Consider the following 16,711-nt stretch of genomic DNA (forward strand, 5'->3'; position numbering starts at 1 on the left):
CACCCCACCCTTCTACGGTACACCCTTCTACAGAGCACTGGGCTGGGCTTCCTGTGTTACAGCAACTTCCCACTAGCTATCTGCTTTATACGTGGTAATGTGTATATTTCAGTGCTACTCTCAGTTTGTCCCATCCTCTCCTGTATTTCGTTGGATTAGAACTACCATAGTGTATTTAAGCAATCCGATACTGGTGGGCATGTCCCTTATTGCCCCTTTTTATTGTTTTTGTTAGAGGCAACGCTAAAATGAACATCTTTGAACACATATCTCTGGATACTAGTGGAGATATTTTCACAGGATGAAACAAACGGAAATGCTAAGTTAATGATATTAACAGCATTAACATTTACAGTTTTGAATCTTGTCACCAAGTTGCATTTGCTTACTTTTTCTATCTACAGTGCATTAGAATGCTGGGTTTCCCATATCCTCACCAGTTCTATACAACTTTGAATCTTAATGATGTAGGTAATTAAGTTTTAATATAAAATGTAATTAGCATTTAAAAGCAATTTTTATTTATAATTTATGTAGATTTTAAATCTGTTAGCCACAGGACAGAGTTTCTCTTGGTTGTTGATCATGTCCTAATTCATTAGGACAACTTTTTACTTTACAGCATCCATTTTATTATACAGTCTGTGTATATACTGTGTAGAAGTCTACATTATAACTATCCTAAATTTAAGTGCCATTTATAAATTTTCTCTTCTGTTTAACCTATTATTAGAATACAAAGGTACCCCAAGAATCATGGTGACCCTCAGACAATTTATCATTTTAGCATGACATTTAAAACAGAATGTTGTGATCTTTGATTTTAAAAAATCAGCCTGTTCATAAAAGTTATGCTATAATATTAAGTGGAAAGACATGGTTCTGTGAAATATTCAGTTCTTGGTGTTTTTTGCTTATGGGCAATTAATATTCTTGGCATTATCAGTAAAGCTTGTTAGTGAGTGTCCTTTATTACTTTACTGGTAAGAAATAGGAAATAAATGTAATATTTTGATATTGGCAAGCTAAACAAGATAAATTTGGATGTTTGCTCCACTGTTTTGCTTTTGATTGGTAAGCTTAGTAGCGTTATCAAGGTGGTAACTTCAGTGTTTCAGATTACAGAACCTAGAAATTAACAGGAAGTTGCTTGATTAGTCCAGAAGCACTCCAAGATGCTCTTTTGTTAAAACTCATGGGTCTTATTTGTAGGAAACTCTTACTCAGAATCTATTTAATCTTGTTTTAGATATAATTTACAAACTTCATTACCTTATTTCTTAGCCTTTAACAGATTAATAACAAGAGTGAGAAGGGGAGAAGGGCTACCAAATTACTATGAAAAATTGTAGAAAAACTCAGAAATATCAACTCAAAAAGCATAGCATTCCACTTCACTAAGTTTAATTGCATCCTTTCCACTTTGATGTTATAGAACCCAGTTGATCTGTGTGGTGGTGGTGGCTCTGGGTCCAGAACATAGAGCGTACGTGATGATTCATTGTGTTTCAAAAGGGGAGAAATGCGTGTATGTTTTAAAGTTAATTTCAAACTTAAGATGCTGAAGTTATAAGTAGATTTTGCAGAAAAACAAATTTTAATACTTAATTTCTTATGAATGAATTAAGATATTTGTATTTACTTAGCTCTGGCATATGGTTAGATAGACATTTGAATTAAATGATTAAAGGGATATTTTTAGATTATTGATAGTTTCAGTTATTTTTGGTATTTTCCCTTCATTATCTTTAGTAATCCATGATTAGAAACATAATTAATATTCTATTTTCAAATTACTACATTAAGTTCAGTTTTATTTTAACTAATTGCATGTTTCTTGCAATCTATACAGTTTGTCAGTGTCTTTTATATAGTCCGTCTCTTATGGTGTCCCAGAATAAAAATATTTTTAGTTATAAAATTAATCGCATTTAATGAATAAACTATGAATAGGTCCATGATTTTACCATGTTTGTATCTTTGCTGTCTGAAAGTGGCTTTTTATTTTCAAGACTAGTTCTGTAGGGATTAAAATGGCATTGTGATTTTTCTTTTTGCAAAGATTAATCTCATGAAATCAGTCTGAACTGCTGACAGGTTGGACCATATTCTTAGATCATTTATTCATTTTTTCCAACAGTTTGTGTATTTTTATTGCCGATGACGGTTACATAATAAAATAAGTATACTGGGGTAAATGATGGTACTTAGTCCAGAGCCTATGTGGTGTGACTTAAAAAAAGATAAAAACCCAAACTCTCACACATAGACACATTTCTCTCTCTCTCTCTCCTGCCTCTCTCCCTTCCCTTTTCTCTCCCTTCCCACCCCACCACCTGCCCCTCCCCCCGCTTTTTCCCTTTCCCTCTCTCTTTCACTGTCTCAAATAATTTTTGTTTTTATTCTAAAAAATGAAAGTCTTAGGTGAAATTGTCTTTTTCAGACCTTTGTTGAATCAAAACTAATGAAAGAGGAGCTTATAGGATATCAGGTTCATAATTTCACTGGATTTCTGTTGTATTACAGCCAATGTAGAGCATGTTTTGGTTTAGTCTTTGTGGTATAATGCTTTTATGAGCCAGTTTAGCTTATGTTAAAATTGAGATGAAGGGAGGAGTGGGGAAGAAGGGAGAGGAGAAACTTAAGGGAAGACAGTTATAATGCTTTGCAGGTCATCTCTCTTTATTCTTATATTTTATGTATAGATAAGAATATGACATTATAAAAACATATATATTCCCAGTGCTCAGCTGGGTTGGTGAGAAAACTTTGCATTCCCTGTCAGAACTCTGTAGCAGTATATTAGCTTCTTTCAGAAGTCTTTTGTTAAATGTTACTGCTGCTGCTGCTAAGTCGCTTCAGTCGTGTCCGACTCTGTGCAACTCCATAGATGGCAGCCCACCAGGCTCCCCCATCCCTGGGATTCTCCAGGCAAGGATACTGGAGTGGGTTGCCATTTCCTTCTCTAATGCGTGAAAGTGAAAAGTGAAAGTGAAGTCGCTCAGTCGTGTCCGACTCTTAGCGACCTCATGGACGGCAGCCTGCCAGGCTCCTCCGTCCATGGGATTTTCCAGGCAAGAGTACTGGAGTGGGTTGCTATTGCCTTCTCCCTGTTAAATGTTGAAGGTAATTAAAAAAAGGAACCAAATCATTGATGATTGTACTTTGATAGAAATAAACAGATAAGAGATTTCCTGAGATTTTCCAAAAATATTTGAAAGCTAATGTTCTTTTCTCTATTGTTATATTTGCAAGTGGCAAATATTTCTGAAGGGTTAGATAATAATTACCAATACTATAAAAAGCATACAAATTTCAAAATGGTAGTGTGGGATAATAATACCCAGTGAAAGAAAGACAGAAAAAGCAATCTATGTGAAGGGCTGTAGAATTTCACCTGTTGTCAGTTCAATATTGGGCATTATGAACAGTATGACTCTCATGATCTGAAAATTTTTTAGTAGAGTTGCATTTAGACCATTTTGTATTTAGTATATAGGTACATACTTGAGTTCCTAGGTCATTTTTCTGTCATGTAAACTCTGGAGCTTTATTTAATGAGATGTTTTCTGCTTAGATTTACTTTACTAGCTAAAGAGAAACTTTAAATTCATATTCATTTTCCCTTCTCCATTTGGCTATTTATAAGATTTTCCATTTTTGCTGGGTGTCATATTTAGCATTAAAGGGTTTAGCTTTTCATGCTCTACAAGGCTAAATGAAAGCCATCTTTTCAATACTGCTACATTAGCTTTTTTTCCCCCTCTAATTTAGCTGCCATTTACTTGAAGAACATGGTGACACAGTACTGGCCGGATCGAGAACCTCCGCCAGGAGAAGCAATATTCCCATTCAACATTCATGAAAACGATCGCCAGCAAATACGTGATAATATTGTGGAAGGAATAATTCGGTCTCCAGATTTAGTGAGGTACATTATACTAAATCTGTGTGCTTTGTGGGAAGCACAGACTATGTGGATGGGGGAGATTAGTATAATCACCAGCCTCAAGTTTGTTTTTTAGAAGAGATACAAAGTAATAAAGATGGTCACTCTAAGAATACAGTTTTAATTATTTGTTTTTGCATTTGTAATTCTTTGCTTATATATATATATAGAGAGAGAGAGAGGTTTTTTTTTTTTTTTTGGCTGCATCATGTGGCATGTGGGATCTTAGTTCCCCAACCAGGGATCAAACCCATGCCCCCTGCAGTGGGAAAGGAGGAATCTTAACCACTGGACCACCAGAAAGTCCCTGCCTCAAAATATTTTGGAAAGGATTTAGTTGCTATAAGTAGCCACAAAAAGAGTTAAAGCAAACATGTAACTAAAATTGTTGTGTAGATCCCTGTATGTAAATAACCTATGTTCTCAGTTAGAGCCTTTGACTTTTCACTATTTGCTTTTCTTTTCCCTGATACAAGGAAATTGACTTCTGGGGGTTTTAACTTAGCACTTTTGTAATACTCTACCTATCTTTTTATTCATTTTTGTGAGCTGAGCATCTGTTCCTTTGAAGAAGATAGGATGGAGAAAGTATAAACTAGAAGCATCTCTGGTTTTTTAAATTTAGATTAGCTGCTGTAGAGTCCAGCTGACTTTCTACGGTGATGGAAATCTTCTGTATCCATACTGTCTGATCCTTAGTCATGTGGCATAGAAGCCAGTGGAGTACTTGAAATATGGCTAGTGTACCTGAGGAACTGAATTTCTAATTTAATTATATAACTGGTGGCTGCCCTTATTGGATAGCACAACTATAGAGTCAAAAAAATTATGCAGTCTTAAAATAGGAAAAACAAATTCTTTTCAACATGAGAGAGTGATTAGGTTTCTTTAGAAAAGGCAGGAGGGAAATAGATGAATCTGAGGTAGGGAAATGAAATGAACTTCAAGAGAGTAGATATAACTTTATCCCTGAGTGTGACAAGCATTGAACTCCTCTTTGTGCAGTTGTTTCATTAAGAGAAGAAAGGAGGTGTTCTGGTGAAAGAAAATAGTCTTTATTCTTGTTGGTTGCCCACATGCCCGTCTGGCACTGGCTTCCCTGTGGTACCATCATGTGTCCATTTCTTGGCAAAATCTTTACATTTTAAATCTCTCTGAATCTTGCAAGCAATGCTTCTACACAGTAATATATGAAAGGATGGCTGTTCATAGACATCCTTTGCTTGGCTTGGAATGAGAAAGGATTAAGAGGGTCAACCTGAAGATGAAATTAAAAAAATGAAAAGTTTCAGTTTTATTGAATACAGATATGATCTATTGGTTGTTTAGGAACAGCTGCTGGTTGTATAGGAGGTTATCTTTATCTTTATTATGAGACAGTTCTTTGTGGCTTTGTTTCTTTTATGTCCTGAAGGCTTAACTGTAACCACTCTTAAATAAATATTCTCAAAGTTTATTTAAAAGTACTGCAAAGGATCTTTTGCAGATAGATTTGGAGACACAAGGAAAAGGCATTATTTTGTTTGTTTCATTTCAGTGAATTCAATTATTTGCTGTTGAACTGAGTATGTATCTTTTTCTTGGCATGGTGGAATCCTAATTTAGCTTGATTCACTTTCTGACCATTTGCAAGTGACCATGTAAGGACACACTGAGAGTCTGTAGGAGAGACAGTTTTTTTCCCTCACTTTCTTTTCAGTTGTGACTGGGATCCAGTTGAGGAAATGATTACTTACCTAAGTGTTATGAGATCACATCTTTTATCACTTAACTTCGTGGTTTTATTGAAGATACTTCTTTTTTTTTTTTTTCTGTTTAATGTCTTGCCTGTTTCTTTTTTCTATGTTTCTTTGGAAATAGCTCTTAACATTCCCCTTCAGGAATTTCCAGCTAGTACTTGACTTTGTATAAAATTTAGGATCTAAGGAAGCTTTGACAGGTGCAAAATACTGCATGGCTAGAATTGCTGATGACTGATTCCAGACTTTGGCTCACGGAGATGCTTCCCACTGTTACTAGGCTTCCGTTTTACTTACTGTGACCATTTTTAGGTTAAGTTTGTCTAGTTGAAATAATAAAATACTTTTTTGTTTTGTTTCCCTGTAGGATATGATAACCAAAATACAAAATATGACAAGGTGGGAAATTTTATAAGAGCTGGGGTTGATTCATTGTCTTTTTTTTTTGTAGAATTTTTTATGAATTTATTAAATTTTTTTTTTTTTACAAAGCTTATCTTTAGGATAAGACCATTTGAAAGATCTGATACATTTTAGGCAATCACTCATTCTGTTTATTTTCAGTAAGTTTGAGTTACTGAGGAGGTGTTTTTTTAATAGGACCGCTCTTTTTCTTATCACCCAAGATAAATAACTATATAATGTAGATAAATAGGAATCAAAGTGCTTTTGTGTACAGTACTAGAGGTCTTTGAAGCCTGATATTTATAACTACTTAGATTGTGGACTTTTTTCCCCCACCTTATAGAGTCCAGTTAACAATGTGTCTCCGTGCCATCATTAAATACGATTTCCCTGGTCACTGGCCAGCGGTAGTCGACAAGATAGACTATTACTTGCAATCACAGAGCAGTGGAAGCTGGCTTGGCAGTTTGTTATGTCTATATCAACTGGTGAAGACATATGAGTAAGTTGATTTCTATTGGCTGAAGATACCAGCCTTGTGTTACTTAGAAAGAATTACATTGCATAGAGGGGCCTGCTGTGGGTGTTGTGCAGAATCAGGTTAGTTTGGGAAATGTTGGATTAAACACAAATGTGGTAATTTACTACAGTTTTTCAAAGAATCTTTAATCTGCTAATGTGTTAATCTTTCAGGCAGTGCTTCTCAAACTAATTTGTTAGTTTCAGAGGACCATTTATTTAACAGCTTTCCTTGGAAATTTTGATGGAGAGGTACCTTAACATTTGTCTTCAAGTGAGCACATTATTAAGTAAACCAAACATTTACCTTTTTGGATGCAAGGTAGAAAATGTTCAAGTTTCTTTGCTAATGAGTGTCGTTTCTATAAGAATTGCTTGGAAAGTGTGGGACTAGTGTCACGTTTAATAGCATTGCTTTCTAGTTTCGAATTGCTGCTCCTGCATACAAAGTTCTGTAGTCCTCCTTTTAAAATGATTTTTAGAGGATATTTTAGACTTACACCTATTAAAGTGATCTAAGAGCACATAAATTTGTAAACCATTTTAACTTCTCAATATACGGTATAGACAACTGTGTTTTCCACCACATTATTTGTTGTATAATAGGAATATCTATTTAAGCTGGCATATCAGCCTGTATTTTGTGGCAAGAATTGTGGTATGATGAAAATTAATCTAAGCATTAGAAAAATTGATTTAGGAAAGTTGCAAAGCTGTTTTTGATTATTTTGAATTAGTCCAACTCTTGAAAGATTTTAGGTATTCTGCCCGAAACAGGGATGTGCTCTTTTAAAGTTTCTCTCAGGTTTATTCTAACAATCCAAAGTGAAATGTAATACAGTGTTTGGAAAGTTACCATTTTAGTTTTATATAGTTTAGAAATACTGTTTTTCATTCATTGTTTATAGCTCTTTTGTGGGGGGAGAAATTATTGTTCTCTTGTTTTGTCTTTGCTCATGTAGATATAAGAAAGCAGAGGAAAGAGAACCTCTTATAGCAGCAATGCAAATATTTCTGCCTCGTATTCAGCAACACATCATGCAGCTTCTTCCTGATTCCTCACATTATTCTGTGTTAATACAGAAACAGATTCTGAAAATCTTTTATGCACTTGTGCAGGTAAGTTTCTATAGCAGAAGACAAATTTGATGCCATGTATTTCTGCCTGGCACATCGAAAGTGCTCAGTAAGTGCCAGTTATTGTTTATTGTTGAAAATTACATATTATATATTCTCACATGTATTTCTTAAAAAATAAATCCTTATGAGAGAACAGACTTAGAGAGGTCAACTTAATTGTCCAAGGTTATCTGAGTGGCAGAGCTGAGATTCAGTGGCCATATGTCTTTCACCCCAGTGTCTGAAGTCTGAGTATGGAAGAAACAAGGCAGTTAACTGTCCTAAAACCTGATGATTTGACTAATCTGTCCATAGCATTCTGCCTGTAGATTAGTTATCATTATAGGAGAAGAGAAAGGAAAAGAAGAGAGTTCTTTTTTTATTGAGAAATCATATTGATGGTAGTTTGTTTGCATTTGACCCAATTTAAAGCTAACAAATGAGATTGAGTGACTCGTTTACCTTCATTTAAAAATTTTCTTTTTCTTAATTGAAAGCTATAATGAACATTAATATGGAATGTTTTAAATATAAAAATATTTAAAATTTAATCCTTGAAAGGCTTGGGTAAGATAGTTAGATCTGGGTGGAGAAAGAATAATTGCTGTTAGTTTAAACTATTTGAGTGATGAATGGATTAAAGCTTTATTTCATGCTTTCTTGTTAACTTAGTCATGGCAAGAGGGTAGTTTCATCAAGCTAGAGAGTCAGGATAGTTTGATTTTGTTCTTGGCTTCTATCTGACTGAAGTACTTTTATATTGTTCTAGAATATTTCAATTCAATAAGGATTTATATTTTTAGCCTCACCTTTTAAACTTTTAATAGAGACAGTCCAGGGAGGATATTTGTGTTTTTTTCAGCTTTGCCTTTTTTGAGGGAGTGGGAAGGGGAAAGGAGGCACCTCTGAGAAAAGAGAAGAAACTAGAATACTAAGAATACACCTTTTTTTCTTTTTTTTTAAAGTAATAAACTAGGAAGATGTATGATGCTTTTGTTTTTGTTTTTCTGTTCAGAAATCTTTCTCAGGAGCATCACTTTGGGGCAAACATTTTTTATTCAGTGAGATGTCTTGCTATTAGACATAGTAATATCCCATTTATTCAGAGCCAGACTTCCCTTTCCCACTGGGAGAAGCATAGCCAGGAACTGTAAGTAAGACAGAGGATGATGAAATAGTTTTCTTAAAGTCTCTACTTCTACTTGGTTTGCTAAGAGAGCAAAAATCTAATTTTTTTTTTTCTTAACATGTATGTGCTAAAAACCTAAAAAATCTGGGGAAAAAAACCCTCATCATTTTAAACCATTTCAGTAATTTATTATGTGCTGATATAGTAATATACTTCAATGAGGAATCCTGGAAGCAAAAATTTAGAAGGCTTCAAGTGGCATAGTTCCAGTGTTTATGTAAGTAAAGAGTGATTGTCTATAAAGGAAAAGGCAGAAAAATTTATGTTATAAAAAGTATGATATAATGAAATTGATTTTGTGTAAGCATTTATTAAATATTTATTGTGTACAGGGCTCTTGAATATTTTATACATATTTCAGAACTCATTTGTCCAGAAGTGAACTCATTATTATCTTTCCCCTAACCCTGAGCCTGCTGCTCCTCTTTGCTCCATCTTAAAACCAACTGACTGCCCACTGCATTTAGAATACAGTGTTAATTTCTTCACATGTCCTATAAAACCTTTCATCTCTCGCCTCATCTTATACTATATTTAGCTTTAGCTTTGTTCTTTACACTCCAGCCATATGGAAATTCTTTTAGCTTCATGAGCAGGTCACGTCCTCTTGTCACTGCTGAGCCTTTAAGGCACCGTGCGGCCTGAGCACCCTCCTTCCCCTTTCTGCCCTGGTCCATTTGTGCTCCTTCTCCATGTCTCGGCTTGCGTATCACTTCTTCCACAGAATTTGTCTCTTCTATTAGCAGGCTGCGTTTACATGGTCCTCATGGGTGCTGTTACCAACATTGTAATGCTTTTATCTGTCCTGTTTATCACACCATATTGTAATTCTTATTTAAATGTTTCTCCCCCCTCAATTAGAATGTAAGCTTTACTTATTATATCCTTAGCATGTAGCAGGTTTTGGAATGCATGGATGCAGAGGTGCTAAGCCTCATCTCCTATAGCTCAGGGTGTAGTAGGGAGGGGAGTTGTACACTGTAACATAGTGTAGTGGACTGTGACATCATGCCACAGTGTAGACAAAATTAATTGAAAAAAGTGTTTCTTGAAGGAAAGATTTTCATTAAAGTCATTAAACTGGGTTTGCATCACAAAAAGATAATTATGGGAGGAGAAATTAAGGAAACATCCCTATTTACAACTGCATCAGAAATAATAAAATGCCTTGGAATAAAGTTATCCAAGGATGTAAAAGGCCTATATTCTGAAAGCTATAAACATTGATGAATGAGTTTGAAAACAGTACAAAGAAATGGAAAGATATTTTGTGTTCTTGGATTGGAATAATTAATATTGTTAAAATGTCCATACTATCCAAACAGTCTATAGATTTACTGAAATCTGTATCAAAATATTGATGACATTTTTCACAGAATTGCCAAAGCAACCTTGAGAAAAAAGAGCAAACTTGGAGATATCACGCTCCCTGACTTCAGACTACACTACAAATACACAGTAATCAAAACAGTATCATACTGGCACAAAAAGAAGCTTATAGATCAATGGAACAGAACAGAGAACTCAGAAGTAAACCCATGCACATACAGTCAGTTAATCCACAAAAAAGGAAGCAAGAATATATAGTGGAGAAAAGACAGTCCCTTCAGTAAGTGGTGCTGGGAAAACTGGACAGTCATATGTAAATGAATGAGGACATTTCCTCATATCATACACAAAAATGAAGTCAAAATGGGTTAAAAACCTAAATGTAAGACCTGGAAACCATAAAACTAGAAGAGAAAACAGGTAGCACATTTTGACATAAATCATAGCAATATTTTTTTTGGATTTGTTTCCTAAGACAAGGAAATAAAAACAAAAACAAATGGGACCTAATTAAGCTTAAAAGCTTTTGCACAGCAGAGGAAACCATTGACAAAACAAAAAGACAGCCTACTAAATGGGAGAAGATATTTGCAAATGATATTAGCAATAAGGGGTTAATATCCAAAATATATAAACAGCTCATATAGCTCAATAATGAACAACGAAAACCCAATTAAAAATGAACAACAACAACGAAAACCCAATTAAAAAATGGGCAGAAGACTTGAATAGACATTTATCCAAACAAGAAATATAGATAGCCAACAAGCACTTGAAAAGATGCTCAACATTGCTTATCACCAGAGAAATGTAAATCAAAGCCATAATGAGATACCACTTCATTTCAGAATACCTATCATGAAAAAATCTTCAAATAACAAATGTTGACAAGGATGTGGAGAAAGGGGAATCTTCATACACTTTTAGTGGGAATGTAAATTGGTACAGCCATTATGAAAAACTATATGGCATTTCCTCAAAGAACAAAAAATAGGACTGCCATATGATCAGCAATTCTACTGCTAGGTATATATCTGGAAAAAATGAAAACACTAATTCAAAAGATATATACACCCCAGTGTTGGTAACAGTATTATTCACAATAGCCATATTATGGAAGCAACTTAAGTGTCCATCAATAAATTAACGAATGAAGATGTTGTATGTTTATGTACATGCATGTACATACAATGGAATATTACTCAGCCATAAAAAAGAATGAAATTCTGCCATTTGCAGCAATGTGGATGGACCTAGAGTGTTTTACACTTAGAGAAATGTCAGGCAAAGAAGGCAAATACTGTTATCACTTATATGTGGAATCGAAAAAATAAGTGTTTGTAACAAAACAGAAACAGATACATAGATTCAGAGAATAAACTAGTGATTAACAGGAGAGGGAAGTGGGGAGGGTCAAGATGCATATGGGATTAAGAGATATTAACTACTGTGTATAAAATAAATGAGTAACAAGAATGTATTGTACAGTGAAATATAGCCATTATTTTGTAATAACTTTAAATGGAATATGTCTATTAAATTGTGAAGTTACTTGTATACCTGAAAATAATATAATATTTTAAATGAACTACATTTCAAAAATAAAAAGATAATGATATGAGGTAATGGAAGTATTGACTAATGTTGCTGTAAAAGTAATTTAACAATATATATGTGTATCAAATGATCATGTTGTATACCTTAAACTTACATAGTGTTATATATCAATTCTATCTCAATAAAACTGGAAAGGTGAAGTTTGACACCCAAAGTGGTAAATGGTAAAAAATCACTTATCTAGAGTCTCATGCTGATTAAATGACCTCTTTCTGTATTATTTTTATAATTTTTTACTTAAAAATGTACCAGGGACTTCGTTGGAGGTCCAGTGGTTAACACTCCATGCTCCCAATGCAGGGGGCATGGGTTTGACCCGTAGTTGGAGAACTAAAAGCCTGGATGATGCACAGCATGGCTGAAAATAAAGGAGGAGCTCAGAGAAATAATTTATAGCATGTATATTTTCTAGATTTTAAAAATTTAACTTACACACATATGCTTATAGAGCTGTTTTAAGTTAAATTTTAGGTTGAATCATCTGAAATTACTATTTTCATGGACAAGTGTTAGCCATTTCATGTATTTCAACCTTTCTATATAGATAAGTTGCAGATTTTTTAGAGGGGAGGAATTATTGTCTGATATTGTTTCCTTTGTTTTCAGTATGCATTGCCTCTTCAGCTGGTGAATAACCAAACCATGACAGCGTGGATGGAGATCTTCCGAACTATTATTGACAGGACTGTTCCTCCTGTAAGAAAGGGCTGCTGTTTCTAAGAATTGGGAAAAGTTGGATTTGGGTTATTTGTGGTAGACTGATTATTATCCCAGCCAGCTATTTGAGGAAAAAAAAAATTACTGTAATAAAAACAATTTATGATACATACTCAGCTATAGAAAATTCAGATAAACAAAATTAATAAAATAACTGTTTAATCCTCTAAAAGTAGCCATTTTTAAAACTTGATAATCATTCTCTTTTTTTCTCTGCATTCATATACAACATATTTTTTCCTACAGAAAATACTATAAAATCTTTATAGGAAGAAGTGATTGAAAAGGCTATACTGACAAAATCTTATTAAAAAGTGATTAAAAAGGGTATACAGAGAAAGAAGCATTAATGAAATCCGTCAGGAAGAACAATTACATTTTATTATATTTGTAAGAATGGTATATATAGATAGTTGTGTGCATGCGTGTGTGCTCAGTCATGTCTGACTCTTGTGACCCATGGACTGTAGTCTACCAGGCTTCTCTGTCCATGGGATTTCCCAGGCAAGAATACTGGAGTGGGTACTGTTTTGATATTAATTTTCACTTAAAATTTCTTAGAAATATTTTGTACGATTTTGAATTTTTTTGTATGGTACATTTTTGCTTAATGCTTCATTTGCTAGATATTTAGCTTATTATAGGTTTAACTATAAGGATGTAGTTACATTTCTATGCACATACATGATTATTTTGTTTTGATAACCTCCTTGCTGTTTTAAGGCCTTGACAGATCTTTAGCTAATTAGTAAATTAATTAATAGAAGTAGAGTTGATTCACAATCTTATATTAGTTTCAGGTGTTTGGCATAGTGATTCAGTATTTTTATAGATTATATTCTATTAAAAGTTAGTAGAAAGTAATGGCTATAATTTTCTACTTTGACAGATCTTGAAAACAGCTTTCCAGAAACAGTGTTTGGCTTATACTTTAATAAGCAGTGACTGATACTGTTTTGTTAAATTCTGTGTTTGCCAGTTTGATAGGTGAAAGATGGTGTCTCATTTTTATCTGCAATAGATGTGATACTATATTTCATCTATCAAAATAACTCGAATAACTAATCAGGTTAACTAACTTAAAATATATTAAAATTTAAAAATTATATATAAAATTATATTAAATATATTAAAATATAAAATTATAAAAATTATAAAATATTTAAAATTTTGAGTTTGTCTCCTGATGTTGTCTCCAGATGTCTCAATATTCCTTCCTTTGTCTATATCTTGTGACAAATTATGTTGAGGTTTAGTTTATACACATGAATGCACAGAAATTAATGAACAGTTCAGTGAATTTTGACAGATTGACACTTGTGTTACTGTCTCCCAGATCAAGATATAGAACTTTTTGGTATCCCAGAGAGTTTCCTTGAGGGATATGGTGTTTTGTATTTTGTTTTCTACTTATTTGGGCCTTTTAAAGATAGGAGATAAATGTGAACAGTAGCACTAGTTAGTTGAAGTTTTGCTTGTTTAATTCCTACCTAGCAATCTGTAAAGTAAGAACTTGGATTTGTATGGCAATCTGAATTCATATTTAATATTGCTTAATTCATATCAACATTTATTCTGCCTTTGTTAGTCACACAAACCCTTTCACTGTAGGAATTTTATCTGGGTGTTTTGTCCTCCTAGGAGACTCTGCAGATTGATGAGGATGATAGACCAGAACTAGTCTGGTGGAAATGCAAGAAGTGGGCACTACACATTGTAGCTCGTCTCTTTGAACGGTAATTCTGGTTATTAGATTCACCATCTGTGGTTAGTATCTCAGTATTAGATATAGTAAAATTGAATAGGTCCCCTTGATGCTGTATGGTATTTGATCATTTTTCTTTAGAGGGCAAAAAGTTATCCTGTGCTTGTTTTAAAGCAGGTTTCACTGTGATCCTTGGCTTTGAGATCATAATGAGGTGAACAGTCTTTGCTGGGTCTTTCTAGTCTCTGTAAAAAAGGATGGAGAGATGATATTTCTGACTGAAATTTTAAGTATGGCCTGCAGTCTAAGTGCTGCTTGTCATAATATCATTTTGGGGCTTGTGAATAAAAGGGAAAGTGTTAGTTTTCTGCCCCAATAGAATGTATCTATCAAAACGTATTTAAACTAATGAGCATGTTTTGTTTACAAAATTCTCAATATTTAAACATTTTCTCTTTGTGTTTTAAGATATGGAAGCCCAGGAAATGTCACAAAAGAATACTTTGAATTTTCTGAATTCTTTTTGAAAACTTATGCAGTGGGAATTCAACAGGTAATAAACTTAACATTTAAAAAATAAAAGGATGGTTACTACTGAAAGTAGTTAAAGTCACTTCTATCATTTAAAAGTAGATTATAAAATATTAATTAATACATTACCTATTTTTAAGGATGAAATGGCAGATCTGGGAATCTAATGCAGTGCAGTCAGTTGTAGAAGCAAATGTACGAGGGTACCTACTGCAAGAATTCCCCTCCCAAGCAAACAAGTATGTTGACTGATACTTGTACAGCAGTCACCAGTATTAGATCATGTTCTTCAGTTAACTTTCTGACCTCATATCAGTTTCTTACCCGCTATTTCTTGAAGCCTGCACATCTTTGTTTTAAGTTTTTATATCGGAAGATTTAGGTAATAGGAATTGATCTATTTCAAGAGGAATTGAACTCAAAAGTTGACATTCAGCTGAGAGCTTACACATTTTTGTGGAAGTTTGGGAACTTTTCTATACAGTGAAAATTAGGAACTCTTAAGAAATACTCCAAGTTGATTTTAATGTTTACAAACTCTTTGTGACCCCATGGTCTGGAGCATGCCAGGCCTCCCTGTCTATCACTAACTCCTGGAGCTTGTTCAAACTCCATGTCCATTGAGTCAGTGATGCCATCCAACCATCTCATCCTCTATCATCCCCTTCTCCTCCCGCCTTCAGTCTTTCCCAGCATCAGGGTCTTTTCCATTGAGTCAGTTCTTCGCATCAGGTGGCCAAAGTATTGGAGTTTCAGCTTCAACCTCAGTCCTTCCAATGAATATTCAGGACTGATTTCCTCTAGGATTGACTGGTTTGATCTCCTTGCTGTCCAAGGGACTCTCTAGAGTCTTCTCTGACAACACAGTTTAAAAGCATAAGTTCTTCAGTGCTCAGCTTTCTTTATGGTCCAACTCTCACATCCTTATATGACTACTGGAAAAGCCATAGCTTTGACTAGATGGGACCTTTGTTGGCAAAGCAATGTCTTTGCTTTTCAATATGATGTCTAGGTTTGTCATAGCTTTTCTTCCAAGGAGTGTGCATGCATGCTAAGTTGCTTCAGTCATGTCTGACCCTTTGTGACCCTATGGGCCATAACCCACCAGGCTTCTCTGTCCAAGGGATTCTCCAGGCAAGAAAACTGGAGTGAGTTGCCATGCCCTGCTCCAGGTGATCTTCCCAATCCAGGGATTGAACCCGCATCTTTTATGTCTCTTGCATTGGCAAGCGGGTTCTTCACCACTTGAGCCACCTGGGAAGTCCTTCCAAGGAGCAAGTGTCTTTTAATTTCACATCTGCAGTCACCATCTGCAGTGATTTTGGAGGCCAAGAAAATATAGTCTGTCACTATTTTCATTGTTTCCCCATCTGTGTCATGAAGTGATGGGACTGGATATCATGATCTTAGTTTTTTGAATTTTGAGTTTTAAGCCAGATTTTTCACTCTCCTCCTTCACCCTCCTCAAGAGGCTCTTTAGTTCCTCTTTGTTTTCCGCCCTTAAGGGCAGTTTGTATTCCATTAGACAGTTTGTATGTCAAATCCTAAAAGATAATGCTGTTAAAGTGCTGCACTCAATATGTCAGCAAATTTGGAAAACACAGCACTGGCCACAGGACAAGAACAGGTCAGTTTTCATTCCAATCCCAAAGTAAGGCAGTACCAAAGAGTATTCAAACTACTGGACAACTGCACTCATTTTGCATGCTAGCAAAGTAGTGCTCAAAATTCTCCAAGTGAGGCTTCAGTAGTATGTGAACCGAGAACTTCCAGATGTTCAAACTGGATTTAGAAAAGACAGAGGAACCAGAGAGCAAATTGCCAACATCCATTGGATCATCTTAAAAGCAAGAGAGTTCCAGAAAAACATCTACTTCTGCTTTATTGACTAC

The 16,711-nt window shown here is 34.6% G+C and overlaps 1 protein-coding gene across 1 annotated transcript in view; it reads left to right on the forward strand.

Moving 5' to 3' along the window:
• The window catches only part of IPO8 (importin 8), a 65,918-nt gene that overhangs the window by 6,126 nt on the left and 43,081 nt on the right, over positions 1 to 16,711 (forward strand). The window contains 6 exon segments of the mRNA XM_010860615.1: positions 3,775 to 3,931; positions 6,437 to 6,595; positions 7,575 to 7,731; positions 12,473 to 12,562; positions 14,225 to 14,319; positions 14,757 to 14,841. Coding sequence (XP_010858917.1) covers positions 3,775 to 3,931; positions 6,437 to 6,595; positions 7,575 to 7,731; positions 12,473 to 12,562; positions 14,225 to 14,319; positions 14,757 to 14,841 — 743 coding nt within the window.

This window comes from Bison bison, unplaced genomic scaffold (genome assembly GCF_000754665.1).
Source record: "Bison bison bison isolate TAMUID 2011002044 unplaced genomic scaffold, Bison_UMD1.0 scf7180017864468, whole genome shotgun sequence".
Lineage (NCBI taxonomy): Eukaryota > Metazoa > Chordata > Mammalia > Artiodactyla > Bovidae > Bison > Bison bison.